The 25458-nt window shown below is 35.4% G+C and overlaps 1 protein-coding gene across 4 annotated transcripts; it reads right to left on the bottom strand.

Moving 5' to 3' along the window:
* Positions 1-75: 75 nt before the first annotated feature.
* Positions 76-25340, bottom strand: mtmr8 (myotubularin related protein 8). 4 transcript variants are annotated; one of them, XM_068221122.1, is made up of 14 exons: positions 25171-25321; positions 20175-20297; positions 17526-17688; positions 16182-16339; positions 15681-15809; positions 13073-13207; positions 10522-10654; positions 9016-9125; positions 8803-8928; positions 5739-5788; positions 5360-5560; positions 5133-5261; positions 4766-4892; positions 76-1444 (listed from the first exon to the last, which is right to left on the bottom strand). In XM_068221122.1, exons 1-14 carry the CDS (start codon positions 25192-25194, stop codon positions 1157-1159), a joined length of 1896 nt encoding a protein of 631 aa, XP_068077223.1. In that variant the 5' UTR covers positions 25195-25321; the 3' UTR covers positions 76-1156.
* Positions 25341-25458: the final 118 nt, after the last annotated feature.

Below are 25458 nucleotides of genomic sequence, written 5' to 3' on the forward strand. Positions count from 1 at the left end.
TCTGTGAAAACGTATTTGCTACTAATTATCATGCACACAAAGTATTAATATTAATAACAACATAATCATATAACGCACATTTAATAAAGTGTATTTATTTAAAACAAACATCCATTTGAATTGAATGGTGTACAAAAAGATACAAAACAGTACAATGATCAAAACAAAGTGTATAAAATGATGACGTGTAGAAATTATTACACAAAACAAAACTCTACAGTTTTAAAAACAACAGCAGTATGTCACCACAGTCTGTTATTTCCAATGGCTTTACTTTCATTGCTTATTTCAGAATTTCCTATTGTGTATTGCTAAGCGTTTATTCAACAGAAAACATTTTTTCCTTTTTAATTCAATAAAAAAATAATGTAAGCAAACACTTCTCATGAATGAAGCGCTTTAAACATTGATTTTTCATCTCACGTTAGAACTTAAACTTTAGTCTAGACCTAAAAATCTTACATTTTTTTCCCACATGCTTTCGCAATACACTCAATACACTCATCAAGTCCAGTAGACATCATCAAAATATTGCTTTGGAAAGCGAAATATGTAAAAGGCTTGGCTAAAATGACAAATATTTATAATATTTAATTAAAAAAGCTGTTTTCCCCTTTAATTCAAATTGCACAGCTCACTGGCACTCTCAAGCAAAATAATATGCAAAAATAATAATAATTTGATCCATTTTCTAACAGTGTTCCCTTTATCAAGCTGATTTTCTGATCAGACACCTATGCATCTGAATAAATCCGTTTCAGGTTTTCAAATGTACAATACATTTTGTTTTCCTGTAACATTTTGTGTTTGTTTCCAGTGAAACAAGATGAAATATGATCCAATTGGGCATTTAAACAAAACAGATGATTCTCATTGCCTATGATCAAAGCACCTAGCTTTTAATCATCATGCCACATACATGTCTTTAACATTTTGGGAATGTTCAGAACAGATATAACTGGACAAAACAATCCACACAGTGATAGAAACATCAGTACACCATCACAACATGGTGTGCAGAAGAACACTGCCGTTTAAATGATTGTTTTTTTTTCTATTGCGATGGCTTCTGTTGTGGGAACACAACTTTATGCATGCTTTCATTTGTTCTTTGGCATTTCAGTCCTAACGGCTGATGTGCTAACACTATGGCGACTCAAGAGGATTCCTGTACCTCCTCTTTGGAATGTTCTGTTTCCACAAAAACAGGTTTGTCCTTAGAGGACAGATCGTGTTCATTGGCAGCTGGCTCCTCCCTGTCTTCCTGATTGGAGTTTTCAGCTCCTGGCCCCACCTCCTTCACGTTGCCATTGATCAAAGGAGCACAGCTTCCATTTGATTGGACGACTGGAGGAGCAGGCATCTTCTCACTTTGGTTATTCTGGTCTGCATGTGTGTTGATTGGTCCGGCTGGATCAGGAAGAACTCCATCTGCAACAGCCAGCTGCTGGAATAGGAGGAGATGGAGACAGGCCAATCAAACACTTTTTATAGCTACTATTATACACTATACACTAATATAGTTTTACATTTTAAAAAAGTTATTAATTCAATGCAATATTTAAATATCAGTTTAGTTTATTAATGATTTTGTTGTTTTGGTGTAGTTTTTATATTGTGAACACATTTCTATTTAGTTTTTATAGACTTCAGTTTAAGTAATTCAGAATTAACCGAACAATTTTAAGTGAACAGTTAAGTGAACAGTGTCAACCAGAACAAAGCTTAGTGTTTGCACAGCTTAACTCTTGTGTAAAAGCTCTTAGTAATAAAAGTAAAACATTTGTTTGAACAGACGCTGAATCCAAAACCACACAAATTCAACTTGTATGAAACTGAAAAAAAGTAAAAAAAATTAAAATAATTCAGACAAACTTCTTTAAGTTATAGATAATGTAAGTATGTAGTTAAACATGACTAGTTTGTATTTTTGGGCAAATGTGGATAATGTGTTTGTCTGTAAAAGCACCATCAGCTTCATCTCTAAACAGCTGCAGGTCAGATTTGCCACCACACAATTAAAGCGTCACGAAACCCCAAAACACATTTTTTGAGACGTTGACAGTCATATTTATGTCCCACGCTGCTAAAAACACTATTAGGACTGATATATTTCACAAAAAAAGTGACAATTGGTTGTTTTTGTGTTGTTTAGAGCAAATTTGTTCTTCCGGTTTAAAACAAAATTTTAAAGCTGCAGAACGGCCATGAGATCATTGTGTAAATTCCAGTGTGAAGATTTACTGTCTGTACCAGTCACTACAATGTGACATCATTGAGTTTTCAGCACATCAATTCAGCGTCAATTCATGAGAAAGACTTGGTTCAAACCAATCAGCACACTCTATTATGAACGAGATGCAACTTCATTAATATGCGTAATATAGCTTCGAAGACTCTTTTTAGTGTTTCAGTTTTCAGAGAGACGCCACGATGTGTTCCCAACCGTAAATCAAACAAGTAGAAGAAGAAGAATTGTTCAGAGAGATGGGTCATCAGTGTTGCATGTATAAATGTGCCAAAACAAAGGTTTTGTTTCCATTTCCCCTGCGATAAGAGCACAGCTCATGTGTGGACCTGAGCAGTTGTATTACAGTGGTCTGCAAACACGAGACAAAAATATGTTTGTTAAGAAAATTTTTTAGCCAAGAGCTTTTCGATTCTGTAAATGATGAAATCCGGATTTGCAGCTTGTCTTTCTTTTAAAAAAAGTTTGTTAATTGTCCTGTCTCTACGAATTTGGTAAGTGTGTGATCAATGTTCGCTGTTTATGTTTATTCAGATGGCAAACTTAGTTCATATCGTAAGCAGTACTCTCAGTTTTTAAAGACATGCCAATATTATTTAGTTACTAAGTTTATAGTATAATCACAACAATATTATGCACTGGAAATCCTCCACTTCCACACAGCTCTTAGTATCACTGTAAATGCTGCTCTCTGAATCCCTAGCTATGTTTCCATACAGCTATTTTTATGCGCATTTTGCATATGCGGATGAAAAACTGTTGATGGAAACAACATACAGCTTCTCCTACTGCAGCAAATTTTGTTTTTACTGTTGATATTTGGCACCAGATAATCAGGAAGTGACGATTTTGTTTGCTTTGAATCGTTGGATGGAAATGCTGCTTTATTTGCACGTCTTCTATGCAATCCAGTTTTGCGCATAATGTTTATTCACATTTTTGGATGGAGACATAGCTACTGTCTATCTCCCATGTTTCTATGTTTGGGTTGCAGCTGTGAGAATCAGCTGTAGTGCACGTAATGAAACTCCCCTTTTCATCCAAACCCTTCCCTCTTTCACCACTCGACACTCCCACTTAAATAAAGCTAGCCTTACCCATTTTTCTGACTTTTTTTTTAAACTAGAGGTATGAAAACACCCTGCTGAGATGGGGGATTTCATAGCCCTTTAAGGGCACAAATTAAGTTTTGTCGACTTTAGCTGCAGTTCGGCACTTTCACTTTCATTTAGAAACATTTCATGCATGCCCCCATGACAAACGAGATATTGTATGCTAGGAACTGCTGGAGAAGTTTAGTTTTAAGGGATTATTTTTATACAGCACGACGTATAGGAGAATAGCGTCAAACAGCCGTGTGTGTATAGACTATCCTGTCACAAAATGCCAAAACAATCATTTGCAGCGAAAATCCTACACGGCAGTAATAGTTAGATTAAGGTGTTTACATGTTTACTTTCGGAGAGCAACATTTACAGAGGATCTTTACGGCCATAATATTGTAGTGATATTACTGTAAACTTAGTAACTAAATCATTTTGACTAAGGCATGTCTTTAAAAACTGAAAGAGTACTGCTGACGATACGAATTAACTTTGCCATCTAAAACATTAACAAAGAACATTGATTGCACGCTTAACAAATCTGTAGAGACAGGACAATCAACACAAACTGGAGCTGCGTCTTTTTTTTTTAAAGATGAGAGGCAAATCCAGATTTCACCATTTGCAGATTTGAAAAGCTCTTGGGTGAAAAATGTTTTTTACAATGATATTTTTGTCACATGTTAGCAGACCACTGTAATTCACACATGTGGGTCCAAATGTGATCGGTGCTCTCATAATGGGGAAATGGAAACAAAACCTTTGCTGCGGCACATTAATAAACACAACACCGACGACCCGTGTCTCTGAACAAATTTTTTTTCCACTTGTTTTAATTATGGTTGGCAACACATCTCTCTGCCGTCTGAACACTGTAACAGGTAAAAAGAGTCTTGGAAGCTATATCATGCATATTATTGAAGTTGCACCTCATACACAATAGAGCACGCTGATTTGTTTGAACCAGGTCTTTCTCATGAATTGATGCTGAAAGCTCAAAGACATCACATTGTACCTGCCGGTACAGACATCCAGTCTCCACGCTGGAATTTAAACAAGGATCTCATGGCCGTGATGTTGCTTCAAATTTTCAGAACAAATTTGCTCAAAATAAGGCAAAAACAACCAATTTTCGCTTTTTAATAGTGTTTTTAGCAATGTGGGACATATATATGACTGTCAGCATCTCAGAAAATGACCCTTTAGTTGTAAAAATGATGATTATTTTTGCTAATTTTTTTTTTTTCAGGTCATCTTTCAGTGAATGTTGTTAATTTTAGTTAATTTCAGATTTTCATTTATTGCCATTTTTTTTTCAGTTTACAAAAATGTTTTCTAATTAATAGTTTTAGTTTTCGTTTACTAAAAAAACCTTGATCTTCATCCTAGAAAAGAGTACTACAACCCCACTTACTCTCTGTAATTCAGTCATGGTTCTCTCTCCTTCTACCTGCCTCTGTGTGAGAGTCAGCAGCGTGTCTAGAACAGACTGTTTTGGGTGCATTCCTCTGTCATAGTGGTTATACATCCCACACCAGAACCTGGCAATCAACACAAACACACAGCTCCTCATTAACACCTCCATCTATGCCTTTTATTTTACAATGTTATTTTGGTGCTAAACTATTCTGTAAACAAAAAGCAATGTAGCTCATTTGTATTTGCTAACATTTTGTTTACAGCAAACACAGCTGAGTGTGAATTCGTGAATTTACACCCATCTGTGTTTGTTTGTAATCAAGAGGCAAAGTGGGTTTATCCATGTATTTGCTTGTACGTACTTGAAGTGTAGTGGTAAAGTGCTTGGTCTGAGAACTGTGCTTTCTAATGAGCGCCGGTACAAAGGGTTTCGATACTGATGCTGGTTTTCCAGAAGATGCGGCCACAGGGAAAAGGTTTTTTCATGCAACCTAAAATTACACACAAAATGTTGAAGCAAAACTACAAAGTAGAAATAAAATGTATGTCTTTTATTTTGTTTTGTTTAGCATGTGGATTCGTTCCTCACCTCATGTCTAGCCTCTCCTTCTGACAGTTGCCGATGAAGTTTCCGTACTGGCAGGCGTAGACTTGGTCATGTATTTCTATCAGGTAATGTTCGTTGAACTCAAACACACAGGGGAATTGTTGTGACAGCTGCCAGACGCACTCCAGGAACTGGGTGAACACCGGAGACGCTTCCTTTGGGTCGCTGTCCAGATGGCCACACCTAGAGCACAAACACATACACAAATTGATCCATGATGGCACAAAGATTTTTTCACATTCTAGCAACAGTGATCGCATTTAACTTTAATAATAATGATAACAATTTCAATAATATGATTACAAGTAGTTACGTATTTGTGCAAACTAAGAGATGTAATAATGCTTAAAGTGTTATTTACCTGTGACTGAATTTATGACCAAAAGAAATCCACTCTTTTTCTATTAAAACCTGTAATAAAAAAATAGTCAAATTATTAACCCTCCTGTCGTGTTCACATTCCACCCCTTATTTTAGTGTTCCTGGTGTAAATTGACCAGTCTGTTTTTAACTCCTCTTAAATTAGCAGAAAAAACATTTTTCACCATCAGATTTTAATTTAATATTCTTAAGCTGTAAACAATGTTTCAAAGTAGTGTTTAACATGAATTTATACAATTGGACAAAAAACCGCAGTGAAATTACAAAAAGGCACTGAAAATGTTTACAAAATGAGCAATAGATGACTAATAAATACTTTGTTTCATTACCAATAAGCAGTTTTCTAAAATAATTATCACAGTCTGACCAAAGAAATTGAAATTTTAATCCATCCGAATAATTTATCAACCAGCAAAGCATGAATAAAACCGCTCAAATTTTCATTCAGTCGATTAGTATTATATTTTTAACAACACTATTCAGCAATCATGCGTTTTACAAAGTTTTTTTTTATTAGTTTTAAAATGTCTCCTGAATTCCAAATATTAGAATGATTTCTGAAGAATTATGTGCAACTGAAAGCTGGGATGATGTTAGCTGAAAATTGTAGCATTGCAGCACAGGAATACATTTTATTTTAAAATAACAGAAATGTTAAATTATTGCTGTTTTTTGTTGTTGATCAAACCAAAAAATGTAAAAGTTGTTTTAACTAGTAATATATTGGAACATCTCTGGTTGTGTGTGTGTGTGTGTGTGTGTGTGTGTGTGTGTGTGTCTGTGTGTATATATATATATATTTATATATATATATATATATATATATATATATATATATATATTAGGGATGTAACGGTATCAGAATTTCACGGTACGGTAATACCTCGGTATGAATGTCACGGTACGGTATTTATTGAATCATTTACAGGAAAAAAAAAAACTTTTGAAAATACTCCAAAAAAGTGCCAAAAGTGTCAATGACATACAAATTAGTCATCTATCTGTTAGCTTTGAAACAGGAACTTCAATTTTAATAACAAAAAATTATTAAACCATGTAAAAAAATAAAGTTTCAATTTAGTATTGTTGAAAACTCATCACATTCAACATTTAATCACTCACTCACTTACTTAGATATAGATGGGTTTAAAGGAAAATGATCATATAACTATAATCTGGTAAAAGCTGGTATCTCTGGGTATTTACAATGTCCCCTGCAACAGAAAAAAACCCTCTCATTTGGGACTGAGGATTCTGGGACAGAGATATGACTTGGCCCATGTTGACAGCAGTGGGCAACATTGTGCATTGTCTTTCCCCCACTTGAGAAGACAAACCATGAGTGAGATAGAGATCTCTTTGCGGTACAAGTCAATGTCTGCATCAATCTGAACAGTGTGCTGTGTTTCTGCAGTCCCCATGACTGCTATTAGTCGTATTCCCCAACTTGCAGGCACGTGCACACATAGGGCTCAACCTGTGCAGTGCACATGCCCTTTTTAGTCTTGGATAGAAAATGCCCTTCCAAATTGATCAAAAGTGCCCCCGCGACACGACACACCCTCCGTCCAGCCCTTCAGTAGACAACACCGCTCTTGAGAATGCGCGCTCAACCCCCCCTCGGCGCTTTACAATACGCGCGAGACAACACAGCTGATCAGAACGCGCGCGACAACACTGCTATTCAGTTTGGCGCGGCGACAACACCCGCTTTAGGTTCGATCATTTCCATCTTTTTTTCATCTCCGCTACTAGCAGCACACTCCATTTCCGCATTACTGGATCTGTAGCGACAACAGACCGCAAAGGATTATGGCCACGCCTGGGCTTATGGGAAATGTAGTTTAAGCTACCTCCCGTTCGCTTTATTCGCCTGAGCAAATTTTCTCAGAAGACCTATAGTTTTACCGAGTCATGCGACTTCGGTAATATCGGAAAAATTTAATATTGCGGTATGACGGTATTTACAATACCGTTACATCCCTAATATATATATATATATATATATATATATATATATATATATATATGTGTGTGTGTGTGTGTGTGTGTGTGTGTGTGTGTGAATTAACTATTTATAATTGATGGTATATAGATACATCATATATATCTATCCAAGTTTTAGAAACAAATAATAATTTGACTTCTAATTGATCATTTGGTATCAGCACAGAAGTGGTTTATATTAAAGGTAAAGGCCTCTAGATTACGCGTATTCTCCAAAAATAAAATATGATCATGCCTTGATTTTTAATTATTTGATTAGTTGTTGATGATGATGTTGTGTATGACTCCCATGAGCTTGGAGGACTGCATCCATACATCTCTGTGGATTCATCTTCAATGCCTCCCTCCATCTTACCCCAGACATGCTCAATAATGTTCTTATGTCTGGCGACTGGGCTGGCCAATCCTGGAGCAACTTGACCTTCTTTGCTTTCAGGAACTTTGATGTAGAGGCTGAATTATGAGAAGGAGCGGTTTACTGCTGAAGAGTTTGCCCTCTCCTGTGGTTTGTAATGTAATGGGCAGCACAAATTTCTTGATACCTCAGGCTGTTAATGTTGCCATCCATTCTGCAGATCACTCGCATGCCCACAGACTGAATGAAACCCCAAACCATGATTTTTCCTTCACCAAACTTGACTGATTTCTATGATAATCTTGGGTCTATGCTGGTTCTACTGCGGTCTTCTACAGTGTTTGTGATGATTGGGATGTAGTTCAACAGATGATTCTTCGGAAAAATCAGCCTTCTGCCACTTTTTCAAATGATCAACTAAAAGTCAAGTTATGCTCTTACAACTAGGACTGACAACAAGACTTTTGTCGGGTAGTGTATAGTGGGGAAAAAAAAATTATATATATATATATAAACAGGATTTATTAAAATAAACATGAATATATAGCTTCATAGTTATAAGTAACCTCATAGTAAACAAAGCCATGACCTCCCTATTGTAGAGACATAAATGTGAGTGGACGCTTAAAGATCAAAGGACCCCTGTGTTGAGGGCAGAGGTTAAAGGTTAGTGTGTAATTACCATGAGGCCTTTAATAGTTCTGTAGTATGGATCCAGCAGTAAGCAAGCCAGAGAGCAAACCTGAGCAGTTCTGTCCCAACCATCGGAACAGTGTACTAATACACTCGCTCTCTCTTCACACACAGCCTACGACACAAAACAAAACCCCTGAGTAAATTAGAAAGACACACTAACAGGTGTCAGTGTGCGTAGAAACAGAACTGAAGTCAATACCTTGGCGAGGAAGACCCCTGCATCCATCACAGATTTGATGTGTCTCAACCAGCCAGAGTTCTCCAGTCCTGTCAGATAGTCACTCATAGAGGGAGACTTCATAGAGCAAACTGGAGGAACACAGATACAATCACATCACCTACTACCGGTTTATAACCAGTACCTTACTGCACCGACTTACAAACATAAGACTAATTGAGAGTTTAAGGCTGCAAATAACAATTATTTGGAAAATTAATTAATCTTTTGATAATTTCTTTGTTTGAATGCTTTGATTATTATGTAAATGCCCAAATATCACTTATATAATTGTATTAAATATCATTTTAGTCCTGTATTTAATAATGTTATTCCACATGTTGTCCTTCAAATAATGTACAATTGGAAGGCTATGAAAACAAATACAGTATTTGAATCTATTAAAGAGTTAAATATAGAGATGACACTCTAAAAAAAGTGTAAGTTCACATTTAAACACTTCCAGTAGAAGTAAAAAATGTGTTATTTTTAATCGAGAGACATCAAAACAAGATATTAATACTTCATTCATTCAATACACAAATGATTAATAGTTATGGACAAAATATGTAAACAGAATTAATTTTGTCTTGAATCTGTGTCTTCATCAATAAAACTTATTTGACACAAATGATTAATAGTTCAATTAATAGTTGCTATCATAAAATGGTTTTCATTTAATTGCTTTCCCACTTGTTTGTAAGGTGTAATATGAGTTTGTTCATCACACTGATGAACATTCCAGCCCAAAAAATATGTATAAACAGATAAAGACTTTTTAAGTCTATCCTTACTTTCAGTTTTGTAGCCTGGTGTAACTCCCTCTCTGTTAAAAGTAAAAATAAACTTTTAAGGTTGGTAAACATAGTGAGTAAAATCATTGATGAGAGACCAACACCTCTCACTGATTTATTTATAGCAGCGACAAAAAGAAAAATCTCCACTATTGTGGAAGACTCTTTACATCTCCCATCTTTTACATGGTTCCTTTAAGTTACTTCCATCTGGCAGACGGTATAAAGTCCTTTTAGCAAAAAAAAGTAGAAGAAGACATTTGTTCCCACTGCCATTGGTTTTAAATAGGATTTTGTAAATAATTGTGTAAGTGTATTTATGCTTTGTTGTTGTGTGTTAGCCTCTTTCTAAAGACAATTTTCTAACCCCTCTGGGATAGACAATAAGGTTTACTGAATTGAATTGAAGAAAGGGGCATGGCAAAAGTGACCAAGTGGTCAGAAGAACAAATTTCAATGCAGGATAACACCAGACGGAAACAGTAATGTTCCTCAGTTAAAAAATTTGCAATCGTATTACTGACAATTTGTCTTAATACCAGGTGGAAACTGGGCCTTGTAAGTTAAGCACTGAAAGTAAATTTTAACAGTATCATGTATCTGTCAAGCTTACAAGTCTGTTCATTTCATTAATAAGTTATTGCAACCCTAATAGAGTTTGCACTACTGGTCCTAATGAAAAGTTTCCTCTCACCCTCCAGCAGTTTTTGCAGGCTGCTTCTCATGACATGGATGTTTTCAATTCCCTGAAACTGGAACCTGATATTGGAGTAATTGTCCTCGTTCTCATAGCCTTTACCAGCTGCACGGTTCGCCATTGCATTCAACTGACAAAGACAAAGACACATAGATATTTTACACCACTATTTCCAGAGGGTCAGGGTTACAGCAGTTTACTCTCTGAAAGAATTGAGAAAAGCGTTGCATGTCCTGTTTTCCAGTATTGGTGAAACATGTAACAGGCAACAATAAACAGAAAGTATATAATGCAATATTTGTAAAGCATACTAAAATTAAATACACTAATTACTGAATTAATTGTGTAATATGTAGAAATGGCACATAGTGGGTAAACTTGGTATTGTTGTCCAAATTTAAAATGTTGAACAGTTTTTTTTTTACCTGGCCACTTCTATTCGACATGACGAACATGCACAGATTGACGACAGCAACTTCAGCTGCACAATATTGGAAAAATCTGATATTGCAATACTTTTCTTCGATAAATCTTGTGATATGATTACCATTAGGGTGGCATGGTGACTCAGTGGTTAGCACTACAAGAAGGTCGCTGATTTGAGTACCGGCTGGGCCAGTTGGTGTTTCTGTGTGGAGTTTGCATGTTTTCTTCCTGTGTTTGTGTTGGTTTCCTCTGGGTGCTCCGATTTCCCCCACAGTAGAAAGACATGCACTATAATTGAATTGAATAAACTAAATTGTCCAAAGTACGTGTGTGAATGCGAGAGTGTATGTGGTTTCCCAGAACTGGGTTGCGGCTGGAAGGGCATCCACTACATAAAACATATGCTGGAATAGTTGGCAATGGCGCAGCTGTGGCGACCCCTCATAAATAAGGGACTAAGCCGAAAGAAAATGAATGAATACCATTTCACAAGAAGGTTTAAATAGCTCTATTTGACAGCTTTCTGGAAAGCTTTAAGGTGAAGAAATTTAATAATCACAATGCACTTAAATAATGACTTAAAAAATAAGTTAAAACTTCATAATTTTTATGTTTTTTGGGACAACTTATTTGTTTCCACTTTAAAAGTTTCCACTTTTCCAATTTGTAAAAACAATGAAGTTAACTTAATTGATTTGAGTTGAGACAACATGAAGAAATTGTGTGGAACCCAGCATTTTTACACTGCACATAAAAATGCTTTTCTTATTTAGCTTTGTCGCGTTTCTAGTCCAAATATGTAAAAAAAAAACTAAGGTCAGGTAAAATATTGTTTTGTTTTCACCTTCAGAAAATAATGTGTCAAAATTAAAGATTTTTTCCCTAAAACAAGCTATATTATCTGCCAATGGGATAAGTAAAATAATCATAACCTAGATATTTGGACTAGAAATGAGAGAATAGTTCTAAGTAAGAAAAACCTTTTTTGATCAATTGATTAAAAAATTAAATTCAATTAATCTTTCTTACACCTACAAACATCATCATTTCTTGTGTCCAAATGTTTTAAACCCTCTTGAAATACTAACAGTCACCTTAAAAACATATGCAAAAGATCAAGCATTTAAACTGTTACATCTCATTTCAGAGGCTGCTACAGGCCAGAGGTCGCATTTTCAACAAGTGCACAGTACACATATTGATACAGCCTTTATGACTTAATGAATGAAATACCCTGTTTTACATGTGCCCACATTTTGAAAGAAGAATAACCAACTTAAGCATTGTTTTTCATTAAGAATGTTTCTGAAATATCTGCAAACGTATTGTGGTATTTTTTTTTTATTTAGAAAAATCAAAAGTACAGCGCCACAATAGATCATTTCAGCATCAATATTGCAATATCGTGTGTGTTTGCAATAGTCACATGGTAGGATATGCAATGTTGAGTTAGGATTGCAGTTGATCAGCAAAGCAAGTGAGAATGGATGAGATTTACCATAGTATAACCATAACAGAGCGAAACTTTATTAATTGCATGTGTTTTAAAGACATTTCAAGAAAGTTTAAAGCATTTGGGCACGAAAATGTATAACAATTGTAACTTTAATGAAGAATAATTTAACAGAATTATTAATACAGAGACTATAGAGTGTCATTTTACATTTATTAATCAATTTCTGTAATTAAAAACCACAAAGCACTGTTTATTTTACTTTTTTCTTTGCTCTATTGTAATTATTCCTATTTGCAATATACTTATTATCTTTTATACATGATTCACACCCTTACAAAACCACTATAATTAATTTAAATTCAAGATTTATTCAAGAGTTGTTTAAGCCATCTAGTGAAATTGTACTCTTATTGCAATGTATATTGCAGAAACAATAAATATCACAATGCCAGATTTCTCCAATATCCTTTAGGCACTCATCTCATTTTTAATCATTAGTTCAATAAATAAAGCTGGGGTCAGATGTCAGTAGGTGAAGGATTACATTCCTACAGTACATGTGCATCAGAGCATTCAGGGTTGAAAGTTTAAAGATAAACACTTACGTGTCCCATCCTGGACTTGTCACCCTTATGTATATAGAAAGGTTAAGGTTAAAGGTCGCACCTTGGGCCGTGTGTCCACTACATATATAAAGGGAGAGTTTGGATTGGCTTGGCTGATGGCCTGAAGCATCTGCTCGTCTTCCACACAGCGGGAGTTCAAACCTGACAAAGGCTGACTGCAGCGACAAATCGCAGCCTGAAAGACAGCAGCACAAAATGCAAAGAATGTCAATTTGGTAATAATTTGGTTGGCATCACAACTTCTTGTAATACTTGCACAACCTAAATCCATGCACAAGTCATTTTGTAAAACGCAATGAAATCAAGAATTTGTAATTTGTTAATTATTTTAACTTGTATGTAATATAATTGAATATATTTAAACTTAACTTATATATCAACTAGGGTTGGGCATCTAAGCTATAATGCCGATCCGATACGTATCTCGATACAAAGAATACGATCCGATATATTAGCGATACATTTGTGACATATTGCGATGCAACACGATACGATTCACACCCATATCACGATACGATGCGATATTTCAGCGCTAACTAATTAGATCAAGTTTATGAGATTATGTGAAAGATGATGCTGTGCCATTGAATGAGTTTGATTATTTATAAACCAAGCAAAACCAAGACTTTTTTTTACAAACTGGCTTTTCTCTCGGAGCCAGAGTGTCAGTTTACAGTAGAGGGCCATTTTAGATAATATAGCACATATTATTTAAGTATTTTCAAGATAAACAGAATGTATAAGTGCAATATATATTATAAATGTATATATTTGCACTCTTTCAACATAAATAAATTTAGCATTGCACAACAAGAATTGTGATTTAACTTTTCAACTATGAAAACAAGTTTTACAAAGATATATTTTGCCACTGATTATTCAAAACTTAAGGTTGTGAACTAGCAGTGTTATGCTGCTTTGAAACATCACTGTCACTGTAAACAACAGGCTAATAAAAATATAACAAACCAGCAATCTTCTTGCTGTGAGGTGGTCAAACTACCCACTGTGCCACCGTGACACCCAATTATTTTTATCATTATTATTATTAATATTATTATAATTAAATAAAAATTAACAGGAGGAGGTGTTTAAAACTTTCGTTCTCCGTGACACTAGGCTGAATATCTTTGCAGATGAACAATGCAATAGCATTCGTTATTGGCGTAGAGCGAGCAGAACTGTTGCGCATGGAAAAAAAAACTTGCAATGCTTTTCTCACCACTTTTGGAGCTGGTTGAAGCAGTGCGAAAGCCGGGGATGCAGAAACACTGGAAGATGCTTTCACAACAACACCGTGGCGCCGCTTCAAGTGAGATATCAGATTAGTCGTACTGCCCGCGTATTTTACAGATGCGCGGCACATTTTGCAGATTGCATCTGTCCTGTCATGTCGTCCATCCTTAAATCCATAATGTTGCCATACTTTAGATTTAAAACTCAGTGGGGAATAAAATGTTTGTTTTGCTTCTCGCGCTTTCTGAGGGCGCTCCACTAGCTTCATCCGCACACCTGATACATTGAGTTGTAGTGTGTGCACATCCGCAAATCCGTTGCTAAGGCTTACTTTATGTAGGTCGATTAAATTATGCGCCAAAAACAGGTTAACAACACTTGTTAATAAATAAAAAATACATTCTATATTAAAAATATAAGCTGTATCTCGGAAAAACCGATGCATCTCGGAAAAACCGATGCATCTCGATTTGCTTCCAAAATTTCATTCATCCTCTGCTGCTCTACCGATGCACTCGCATCGTGCACGCGCATGACCGCGTATCGATACATATCGGTTAATCTTCCCATCCCTAATATCAACACATTTTAACTTTGATGGCTACAACATAAACTACCTGACAAAAGTCTTGTCGTCGATCCTAGTTGTAAGAGCAACAAATAATAAATTGACTTCTAGTTGATCATTTGGAAAAGTGGCAGAAGGTAGATTTCTCTGATGAATCATCTGTTGAACTACATCCCAATCAATACAAATACTGCAGAAGACCTATAGGAACCCGCATAGACCCAAGATTCTCACAGATTCAGTCAAGTTTGGTGAAAGAAAAATCATGGTTTGGGGTTATATTCAGTATGGGGGCATGCGAGAGATCTGCAGAGTGAATGGCAACATCAACAGCCATCAAGGCATTTGTGCTACCCATTACTTTACAAACCACAGGAGAGGGCAAATTTTTCAGCAGGATAGCGCTCCTTCTCATAACTCAGCACCCACATCAAAGTTCCTGAAAGCAAAGAAGGTCAAGGTGCTCCAGGATTAGCCAGCCCAATCACAAGACATGAACATTATCGAGCATGTCTGAGGTAAGATAAAGGAGAAGGCATTGAAGATGAATAAAATAAAAGAAATCTAGAGGCCTTTGTCTTTCATATAAGCCACTTCTGATACCAAATGATCAACTAGAACTCAAGTTATTATTTGTTGTTTCTAAAATTTGAATAGGCGACAACCCTTTCATCAGGTAGTGTACTACCAACAAAGCTAGAACAGAGGCAATTTAAACATGCTTCACATCAAATTTTCTTTTAAACGTACCTTACAATTTGCCCCAATGTCTTAAAGTGCTGTCTAAATGGGGAGTTACTGGGTTGTGGAAAACAGCCATTGTAAAGTGAATGTGCTTGTATACCTTTGTATCTTTGTGATAGTAAGACAGAACAGGCAAACGCCCTCGGCTCCTAAATTTGGCACTGCCTGTTACCGTAGCAACACTGGCACTTTTAGGGAGTCCTAGGATGGATGGATAAGTGCTACACATCTGTGAATAAGAGACAAGGAAAAACGATTTGACATTATTCACTATAAAAGTAAAACATAAAAGCATTCTGCTGAGGTTTTGGAGTCGGTACAATATTTTATGCACAGCATGGAAACATTAATTTAATCAAAAATACAGTAAAAACAAAAATATTGTGAAATATTATTACAGTTTTAAATATCTGGTTTTTATTTTCACATATTTTATCATTCAAAAAAGCTGACTTGGTTGTCAAGAGACATTTCTTAATTTTTATTTACCACAAACATTGGTACATGAACATTAGTTTGTCAAATCATGTATTTACAGTATCATAATGGACCCAAACAGGAACATTGTATGCTAGGTTGACATGTTATAGGAAGATGCTACCTCAAAGTTTTTGTTGATATGGCTAATTTCCCAATAATCATTAGAGAGGCCCATCCTGTTGAAGTCATTCACCACACTGATCAACTCCCAACCCCGTCTCCGCTCCTCCTCGTTTTGATGTGGGTTATAGAGGAAAGCATAAAGCTCCTCTTCTTTGACTGAAATCATACAGTAACACAGTTAAAGTTTGAGAGCAAATGTTTGGGCCAGTCTTCATCATATATGTATTTTGCAGCATGTAATATACATAAAATAAAGATTTACTATTGAGGGTTTGGCTTTATAGACAGTCCTATTTAGAGTCTTCCATCAATTATCAAACTTTCATGAGAATTATGTCAATAAAAGAGTCTCAAAACAGTCCATTACTCACTACAAAACGTAAAGGTAAGAACTGCCTTTTTACTTCTGAGTATTCTCTAATAGACAATAGCAAATAAATCTACTTACTTATGATTCTGAATCTACATACGAGCGATATATCACCTTAGTACAAGGTTTGTGCAGGTTTCACCAAGCCAAATATAAGACTTTTAAGACCCTTTTCAGTCGACTTAGATTAAAATTTTAAACTTAAAACACTAAGAATTTTTTCTAATGGCCTAGTAACTAGTTTTTCAATTCATAAAAGATAATGGAGATGTGTTGCTTAAGTTTTCTTTCCCTTATTTGCCCCATTTTATTTGGATAATTTGCAGTAAAACATCTAACTGCTGTTGTGAAATCTATCTCTTTGCAATAAAAAAACTTAAATATAAATAAAAAGTTTTGAGTTGGTTCATTATTAGGTAGCTTTACTTGCACATAAAAAATGAAGACTCGTTTAAAATGACCTACAAGACAATATTTCACTGAATTTAAGACTTTTAAAGGCCTAAAATTTTGTTTTTGAAATATAAGACTTTTTTTAAGCCCCCGCGGACACCCTGCCTTAGTAGTCATCAGCTATTGGCAATATGTCTAACTATTACCAATGCACAATATCATCATCTATTAGCACAACAAACCACTGGTTTGAAATTGAACAGTCAATAAGAAAGGATACGAAACATCCCTTGCCCTGTGACTATGTTCATTAATTATGTAACAGTTTTAAAGATAAAGATATAGAAAATTAGCAATGGTGCATTGGCAACTCAACAAAACATTTTTATAAAAATTTTAAATTAAAGCTAAATAAAAATACAAACATGTAAACTACAATTACTAAAACTAAAATCAACAAAAATGCAATTAGAATAGCATATACATAATTAAATAAATAAATGATGTACAACATGTTTTCTGCCTTGCATACACAAAACAAATCATATCATTGCATCAAAGCACCAGTGAGCGTGTTACCAGGTTGAAAAAGCCGTAGAAGTGACTGATACACATCCTGACAATCCCTCTCTTTTTGAAACAGCAGATGCAGATGCTGGAAGGTTTTACAGCGGATCAACAGTGGACAACCGGACGCAGTTAACAGAAGTTTCTCCACTGACAAGATGTGATGATGCAGCACCTTCAAACACATGGAATTGACACAGACACTGTTATCAGACATATCTAGATGTGTTTTTTACATAAGAAAAAGCCAAACGATGCCTCCAAAAATCATGTAACGTAGGCAATACATTTGGTTTGAGGCCTACTTCACCCACAAAAAATATATTGTGTAATATGAATTATATTTTTATCAGTGGCTGTACTGTCTTAGCCATGTCATTTCTGTCTTGTGACCTATTACACCAGTTGTTGCACCACTGTTGTTCACAAATCCTGCTCACGTGTGTTTTAAGACCTAAGCAAACATTTCAAGCAAGATTAAAGAAACAATATTATTTGTTGTTTGATAAAAAACTAAAGGATTATTTCACACAAAAATGAAAACTCTGTTATTAATTACTCAACCTTAAGTCATTCCAATCCCCTGAGATCTTTGTTCATCTACAGAACAGATGAAATCCAAGAGCTTTCTCATCCTGGTGCAGCAATGGTCAAAAGATATTCAAAGTCCAGAAAATAAACCAACAACATTGTCAAAGCATCCCATGTGAGTTCAGTGGCTCAAATGTAATCATACAAATCTCCATGAACACTTTCATGTGCTAAAGAAACTGTAAAATCAACACTGTTATATGTCTTTTTTTCAGTCCAGTCAAGTCACTAAAGCAGGTCACACAATGGATGCGCCGTGACACAGCGCGCGCATGACAGTTAAAAGTATTGCACACCAGACGCGCACATTCGCATGCTATTTAAAATGAAACTATTTAGATAGCGCTCTGTGGCGCGGCAGAAATATGAACAGTGCCCTGTTCATATTTCATGAACAGGCATGCAGGCAGCTGCCGACTTGTGGCTACGGTGTGTATAGCGCGACGCCGAGCAGCGCTTTGGGTGTGTGACCCCCTTAAATGCCTTTACAACAACCAGTATGACGGTTGTTTGTTGTGCTCTTTACTCTAATAGCAATACATTGTACTGCCTATATAGTAAACGCACACCCTGATGACCTGACATGGAAGAGAAAACATTGATGAACAAGGCTGTTTTTACATGTTTTTTGGCACATAAAATTGTTCATGGAGCTTCAGATGACTACAGCTGATCTGAAGTCACATGAAATCTCCCGACAGTGTTTTTGCTTCCTTTTCTGAACATCTCACCAATGTTAGTTTACGTGACTCTCAGATTTCATCTAAAATATATTCAATTGTGTTCTGAAATGAAAGAATGCCTCAGAGGATTTTCAGCTTTGGGTAAACTAATCCTTTGACTGCATTTAATATAGTAAAGACTATGCTGTGTTTTTTTAACATTTGATTAAGCAAATTCTGTTACACAATACTGTTAGATTCCATAGAAGAAAAATAAAACATACAGCTTGGATCATTTCATTTGCATTTCATTTATTCATTTTCTTTTCGGCTTAGTCCCCTTTATTAATCAGGGGTTGCCACAGTGGACAAACACTAAATTATTACACCGGATGAAAAAAATACATTGAAAGGAGTGTTCAATGTCATGCTGAAGCTGCAAATCTTGTTCACATGTTTGGACCTGTGCAGCTTTGTTTGCCCTTCCAGCTGCAACCCATCACTGGGAAACATCCATAAACACTCATACACTATGGTCAATTTTAGCATAGCCAATTACCCGTACCACATTTCTTTGGACTTGTAGGGGATACCGGAGGAAACATAAGGAGAACATGCAGCGAGAACATGCAAACTCTACACAGAAATCCTAACTGACCCAGCCGAGGCTCAAACCAGCAACCTTCTTGCTGTGAGGCGATTGTGCTACCCACTGCACCATTGCATCATCTCAAAATAATAATCATTATAATATATTGATTTATTTCCAGAAAGAGCTATTTGAATGCTCTGGTGAAATTGGTTTTCTATAACAATATATATTGCTTGCTAAATAAATAAATAATAAAGTAAAAATCATTTTTAGGTTGTTTTTCCAATATTACACAGCCCTACCACTCAAGTCTCAAACGGCTTCTCACCTACCATACAGTGAGGGTTTAAGGTATGACCAAAATTCTATTTTAATGCTATTTCATGGAAACAATAGATTTCATTTTAAGTTTGTTATTCCAGAAAATCAATAAAAGGGGTTGTAATAAATAAACATACTTCAGGAATTAAAAGTGTTTTTTTCCCTTTTTTGGAGGACTTTTGGAAAATTGACACAAAAATGCACAACACTGAATTTTTGTCAAACTCCTTTTGGCTGAGCTGAAGTTGATATCTGTTCAGTTTGTGTGTTTAGTTCTGTAGTTAGGTTTGTGATTCTTCCCCCATAAGTGTTAGCTTCTTACAATAAATTATTTAGATGTTGCAGTATACACAAATTAAAAAACAAATCAAGTAGGACTGACAAATTATTCAGTATTTCATCATTCCACCCATCCCTACTATACAGTATAAAGATGGATCCAGGCAAATACAGAGACAGAACATAGCATATTCTGTATCCGGTGGCCAACATTACCCATGTTTCTTTGCGTGTGTTGCTGGTTTGTTCCACATAGATAAGATGAGTCGCGGTCAAGTAAAGAGTGCCCAGAGCTGACTTCTTTTCAGTGTACCTGTTCAGTAGTTTCACATTCTCCACCTGCAAAAAAATACATTGAAAGGATCGTTTAGTGTCAAGCTGAACCTGCAAATCTAGTTCACATGTTTGGACCTGTGCAGCTTTGTTTCCTTGGATTCAATTTCAGCTATTACATCTATTAAAATTGATCATTCTCTGTTAATTGGCCTGTCTGGAGTTCCACCCCCTGATTGTCAGTTACCATTTTATTTTTCTGAACGAATAGCTTTTCTGTCATTATTAGCTAGGTGATGTATTTTGTTGCAGTGGAAGTCTCCTCAACTCGCATCCCATACTCAATGGATTAAAGACACCTTAATTTCTGTCAAATTAGAAAAAAATATATGAGCAATTCCAGCGTTATGGATGTGACATTTGCAGTAAAAACTCAACACATAAATTGACAGAGAAAGTATATGTTAACATTATATTGAAAAATTTTATTATATTTTCCAGAGCAACTAGCCACAGAGTTATGGGAGCATAAAAATATCAATCTGTAAACATGTTTTGTACTTTAAATGAGGAAAATAAGCATGCGTTATGGATGTGACAAAAAAAGTCTGCGAGTTTACAGTATACAACATACTTTGTAGAAGTTCTATGAATTAAACTGCACAACCCAAAATAAATAACGCTACTCAAAATAAGAGTTGGCTCTCTATAAAACAGAAATGATTGGTTTTATTTTATTTAATATTTTTACATTTCTGAGGAAAAAGTGTCGTTATGGATGTGACATCTCTCCGTTATGGATGTGACGGATGTGAAATTACCATTTGTGTGACTTTGGTAAATCAAATAGAATAGTTTGAAAACATTGACAGATGCATTTTTGAGTATTTTTAAAGTACTGTAAAATACTTGCTTACACAAAAAACCCAGAAACGGTTTCCGTATTTTGGTAAAAACGTAATTTTTTTATGGCAAGGTTGACATTTGCACGGAATTGCTCATATATATAATCTTTGAGGTTCAGTGATCAAATTTTCTAACATTTGGTTGCCATTCTTGGAACATGTAAAATCTCTGAAACTTGAAACATTTACTGTAGAATAAATGATTGCCCACAGGGGTGAACTCAGTGTAGAGAGGATAGGAGGTGAGAATGTGGTTTTAGGCGGCAGGCTAGATTGACCGTCAGGCCACCGGGAAATGTTCCGGTGCTCCCTATGGCCAGTCCACCCCTGGTTGCCCATCTTGCACTTTTAGTCTGTACCTGTACCACCAGATGAGTACTAGTGCTGATATTGCACAAGCATACAACTCTTCTTGACATAAAAACACAAGTTTGAAGAACGTGCCACCCCCTAGTCTATTCAGTTCAATATATTGATGATGCCCAATAGGGTTATAGAGCGGTTCATTTTTAATTTTTGTAATCGATTTTGTACTGTTTTCTCTTTTACTTTTGTTTGTTGATGCCCAATTCACACGGGGCTTCAGCGTCAATGCTTGACAGAGGGCGTGTCTAAAGATGGGGCTGACGCGATAGTCATAGCAGCGTCAGCCAATGAAATTAGTCAGAGCTGTTGTATACTGTCTGAGCTGTTGTATTTGCATACAGCAATCTGATTGGCTAACGTTCCCGTTGGCACTTGAAAAGTTGAGAAAGTCCCAACTTCTGCAGTGAGTAACGACACTGAAACGGCGCTGACGGATCCACATTGCAGTTCGGCAACCTCTGACATCACCCATTCAAAGTGAATTGGAAGCGTTAACACTGACCCCTCGTGTGAATGGGGTGTAACTGACATAAAAGTATTATAAATAAATCTTTTTTTTTTTTAAAGGGATAGTTCAACCAAAAATGTATATCCTGTCATCATTTTCCTACCTTTCACTTATTTAATACCCAAGTCTCTTTCATCTCTTGAATACAAAAGAGGATTAGGAGAGTAATTTATTTTCTACTGTGAAAGTCAAAGGGCATTTTTCAAAATATCTTCTTTTGTGTTCTGTAATAAATAAATTCATTTAGGTCTAAATTAAAACCATATGAGGGAGAGTAAACGGTGAGGGAGTTTACATTTTGGGATGAACTGTCTCTTTAAGAGGAACATTTAGTGCAGAATGTTCAACCAATGAATACAGGAGTTAGTCTGACATATTGATGAAGACTAAGGGTTGCAGGAGTCCCTCAGAGAGCAGAACCCATCATCCAGACTATGTTTAACACAATAATAGGAAATCCTGCAGAACCTCTTAGGACTACTGTCAGCATGTCCTGTTCCTCCTTCTCTCCACAATTTTGTCATTTTGGTTACTGAGTAACCTGCAATGAAATAGCATAAGATGCCACTTCAGGACTTAAAGAACATTTTATACTCTTTCATTCTGAAAGAGTCAAAGTCTGAAGTATTTGTCTTGTTTATAAGCCTGAGACTTGATGAAGTAGTACTACTGTTGAGTAAATCATTGAAACAATCCTACATGTGTTGACTGAGGATACCAAAACTAGGTGTTATTTGGTAAGGTGTGATCTCTCTTGTTTCTATAAAGCATGGTGAATTTCTATATTTGTGCATGGATTGAAATCTAAGGTGAGCTTCGATATGTCCAGTTCAGATTGCATTAGTCTGACTGACTTGCTGGCAGAGCAGATGTGAGCAGATGGGTCATCTGTTAATGCAGACCACAGTTCCTGCTAAACTGCTGATTCAATGTGACATATTTGAGCTGACCCCTCCATGCCCCTCAGACTCATCCACAAAACACACACACACACATCCCAGCATACATTCTTGGCAGAATTTCATTAACCGTTCATATGACCAAACAATGTTTACTAAAAAAAATTAAACATTCAGCACTGAATGTACAATAAAAAAGTTTTGCAAATGAAATGGCTAGAATTAAAAGGATAATTTACCTCAAAATTTAATTATTTACTCACCCTCAGGTGGTAACAAACCTTTAGGATTACTTTATTCTGTTTAAAAAAAAAAAAAAGAAATATTTAAAGAATTCTGAAACCCTGCAAACACTGACTTTCAAAGTAGAAATAATGCATACTATGCAATTCGAGGATTAGAGGTTTTCAGCTTTCTTCGAAATTTCTTCTGTGTTTGACAGTTTGGCACAAGTAAAGGGTGAGTAAATAATGACAGAATATTCAGTTATTGGTGAACTATTCTTTTAATGATTATATACATAGAAACAGCCAGGTTTTCAAAGAGACCATTTTAGGCAAACTGTATGAAGGATCAAACCTGCAAAAGCAATAAATAACTACACAAATATATAAATAAATCCATAAATTCCTGCATAAATAAATAAATAACCAAATCAAATAAATAAATGTATATACAGTGCTCAGCATAATTGAGTCCACTCCATTTTAAAAATTAAATATTTTTGTCCAATTCCCAGTGAATATAGGCAATGTTTTTGGTGCACTTAAACAAAACAGATTTATTAAAAAATATATATTCAAATAACATTTTGTCACCAAACATATTTTGAAATTGAAAGACAATATGATTAAATTCAAGCAAAATATTGCACACACAAAAATACACCTTACAAAACTCATTTTTTCCATTCTTTGCTTCTTTTGATTTTTCCAGTGTTTTTTTTATTTGTATTTAACATTTATCTTTAGCTTATGCATTAAAGTGTAGTGGTTTTAGGACTATTATGACAAGTTATTTTGTTAGATAAGCTCCAGATTTGGTTCCAGTACTGACTAATCTAGTGTATGCACAAGTATAATATTTTATAGCTTTCTATTAAAAGTATGAATTTAAAAGAGAGATTTGTGAGTCGTGTACTTATGTATCCAGAGCACTGTATGACAAATGTGTATGTTATATAAATGTATTTATTTATTATTTAATTTTTGCATGAATTTATGGATACATTTACTTATTTATTTATATATTTGTGTATTTATTTATTTAGTGTTTTGCAGGTTTTGTCCCCCATAAAACCAGACAAAGGCTTTGAAGATGCATTTTTTATTATAGGTTTTTTTTTTTTTAATAATGTACCCAATATTCGGCATGGGCCGGTATAAGATTCTGATGGTATGATAACCTTGGATAAAAATATCATGGTACCACGGGTACCACAGTATTGTATTGTGATTACTGCTCAAAAATAAGTTCTTAATAAACGTCTGGGTAAACAATCACTTTTCCCCAATTGAACACAATAGATTTTAATTTAAGAAACTTTTAAAATATTTTGGACCAGTAGCTTTTGAAGTAGAGGTTCATTTTCTGCAGGAGATACGGTTGCCCTAAAAAACTAAATAAAATAGTTGTGAAAAACAGGTGTAAAAATACCTTAGGAACCGTATAACAGAAAACTTTGGCGGTATTAAAACCTTGATTTTTCCCAAGCGTGGTAATTGCGTGGTACAAACAAACATAACGAAAAATATTTCAATACCTGGATAATAATATAAACCACTGTAAATATAGAAAAATTGTACTATAACCATATTTAGTAAACTGAAAAACAATCAATGCTTCTTAACTGAAAAGTAAATATGTTCTAATAATACTTGTAATTTTTTCAGAACATAATTAATATATTTTTCTCAATATACATTAGACATTTTTTTTACAAAGAAGTATCATCCTTTCAAAATTTGGGATGGAGTGCATCTGCTTGCATCTGGATTTTGAGAGAATGCGTTACTCCTGCAACTGAAAACCCCTTTAAAAGTATTCACTTTGATTGCGGTGAGTAACATCAATCAACAGAGCTTAAAATGCTTCACGTTTTAACCAGCAGAGTAAATGAAACCTCGAAATGTGTTAACAAACCGATGCAAAACGCTTCCTCTGCGTGTTTTACATCTGTCGACAGTTTAGTTTATTGACATCTCACCAATAAATAGAGATCTGCCGACTTTACACGAAAACACCTGCTGACTCAGACCTACCTTCGGCGTTATGATGTGCTCCATGATTTCACTGTTTTATCATCCAACTGTCCACGCTAAACTTTCGGAGTTTGGGTATTTAGGAGTTGTCATGTTTGTTTCAGGAACTTGCTGTCGCGTTCCTCCCTAACATGAGGACTACAATCATGTCAGCTAACGGGAGGAAATATCGCGAGAAGTCAGCGAGCTACGTGATTTCACTGACTTTTGCCTGCCTGTTCTTTGCTGAACGGCTTGTTTCGGCTTGATTCTTTCTTACAAATAAGGTTAAGAAAGTTAAATGTAGCA

Source organism: Danio rerio, chromosome 5 (genome assembly GCF_049306965.1).
Source record: "Danio rerio strain Tuebingen ecotype United States chromosome 5, GRCz12tu, whole genome shotgun sequence".
NCBI lineage: Eukaryota > Metazoa > Chordata > Actinopteri > Cypriniformes > Danionidae > Danio > Danio rerio.

What these genes read in the sequence shown, in the direction of transcription:
- mtmr8 (XM_068221122.1), bottom strand. Translation starts at nt 25,194, where the DNA reads ATGGAGCACATCATAACGCCGAAG. An exon ending in AGCACATCATAACGCCGAAG is followed by an intron (nt 20,298 to 25,170) that starts GTAGGTCTGAGT and finishes ATTTTTTTGCAG; the next exon opens with GTGGAGAATGTGAAACTACT. An exon ending in CAGGGGTCTTCCTCGCCAAG is followed by an intron (nt 8,929 to 9,015) that starts GTATTGACTTCA and finishes TTTGTGTCGTAG; the next exon opens with GCTGTGTGTGAAGAGAGAGC.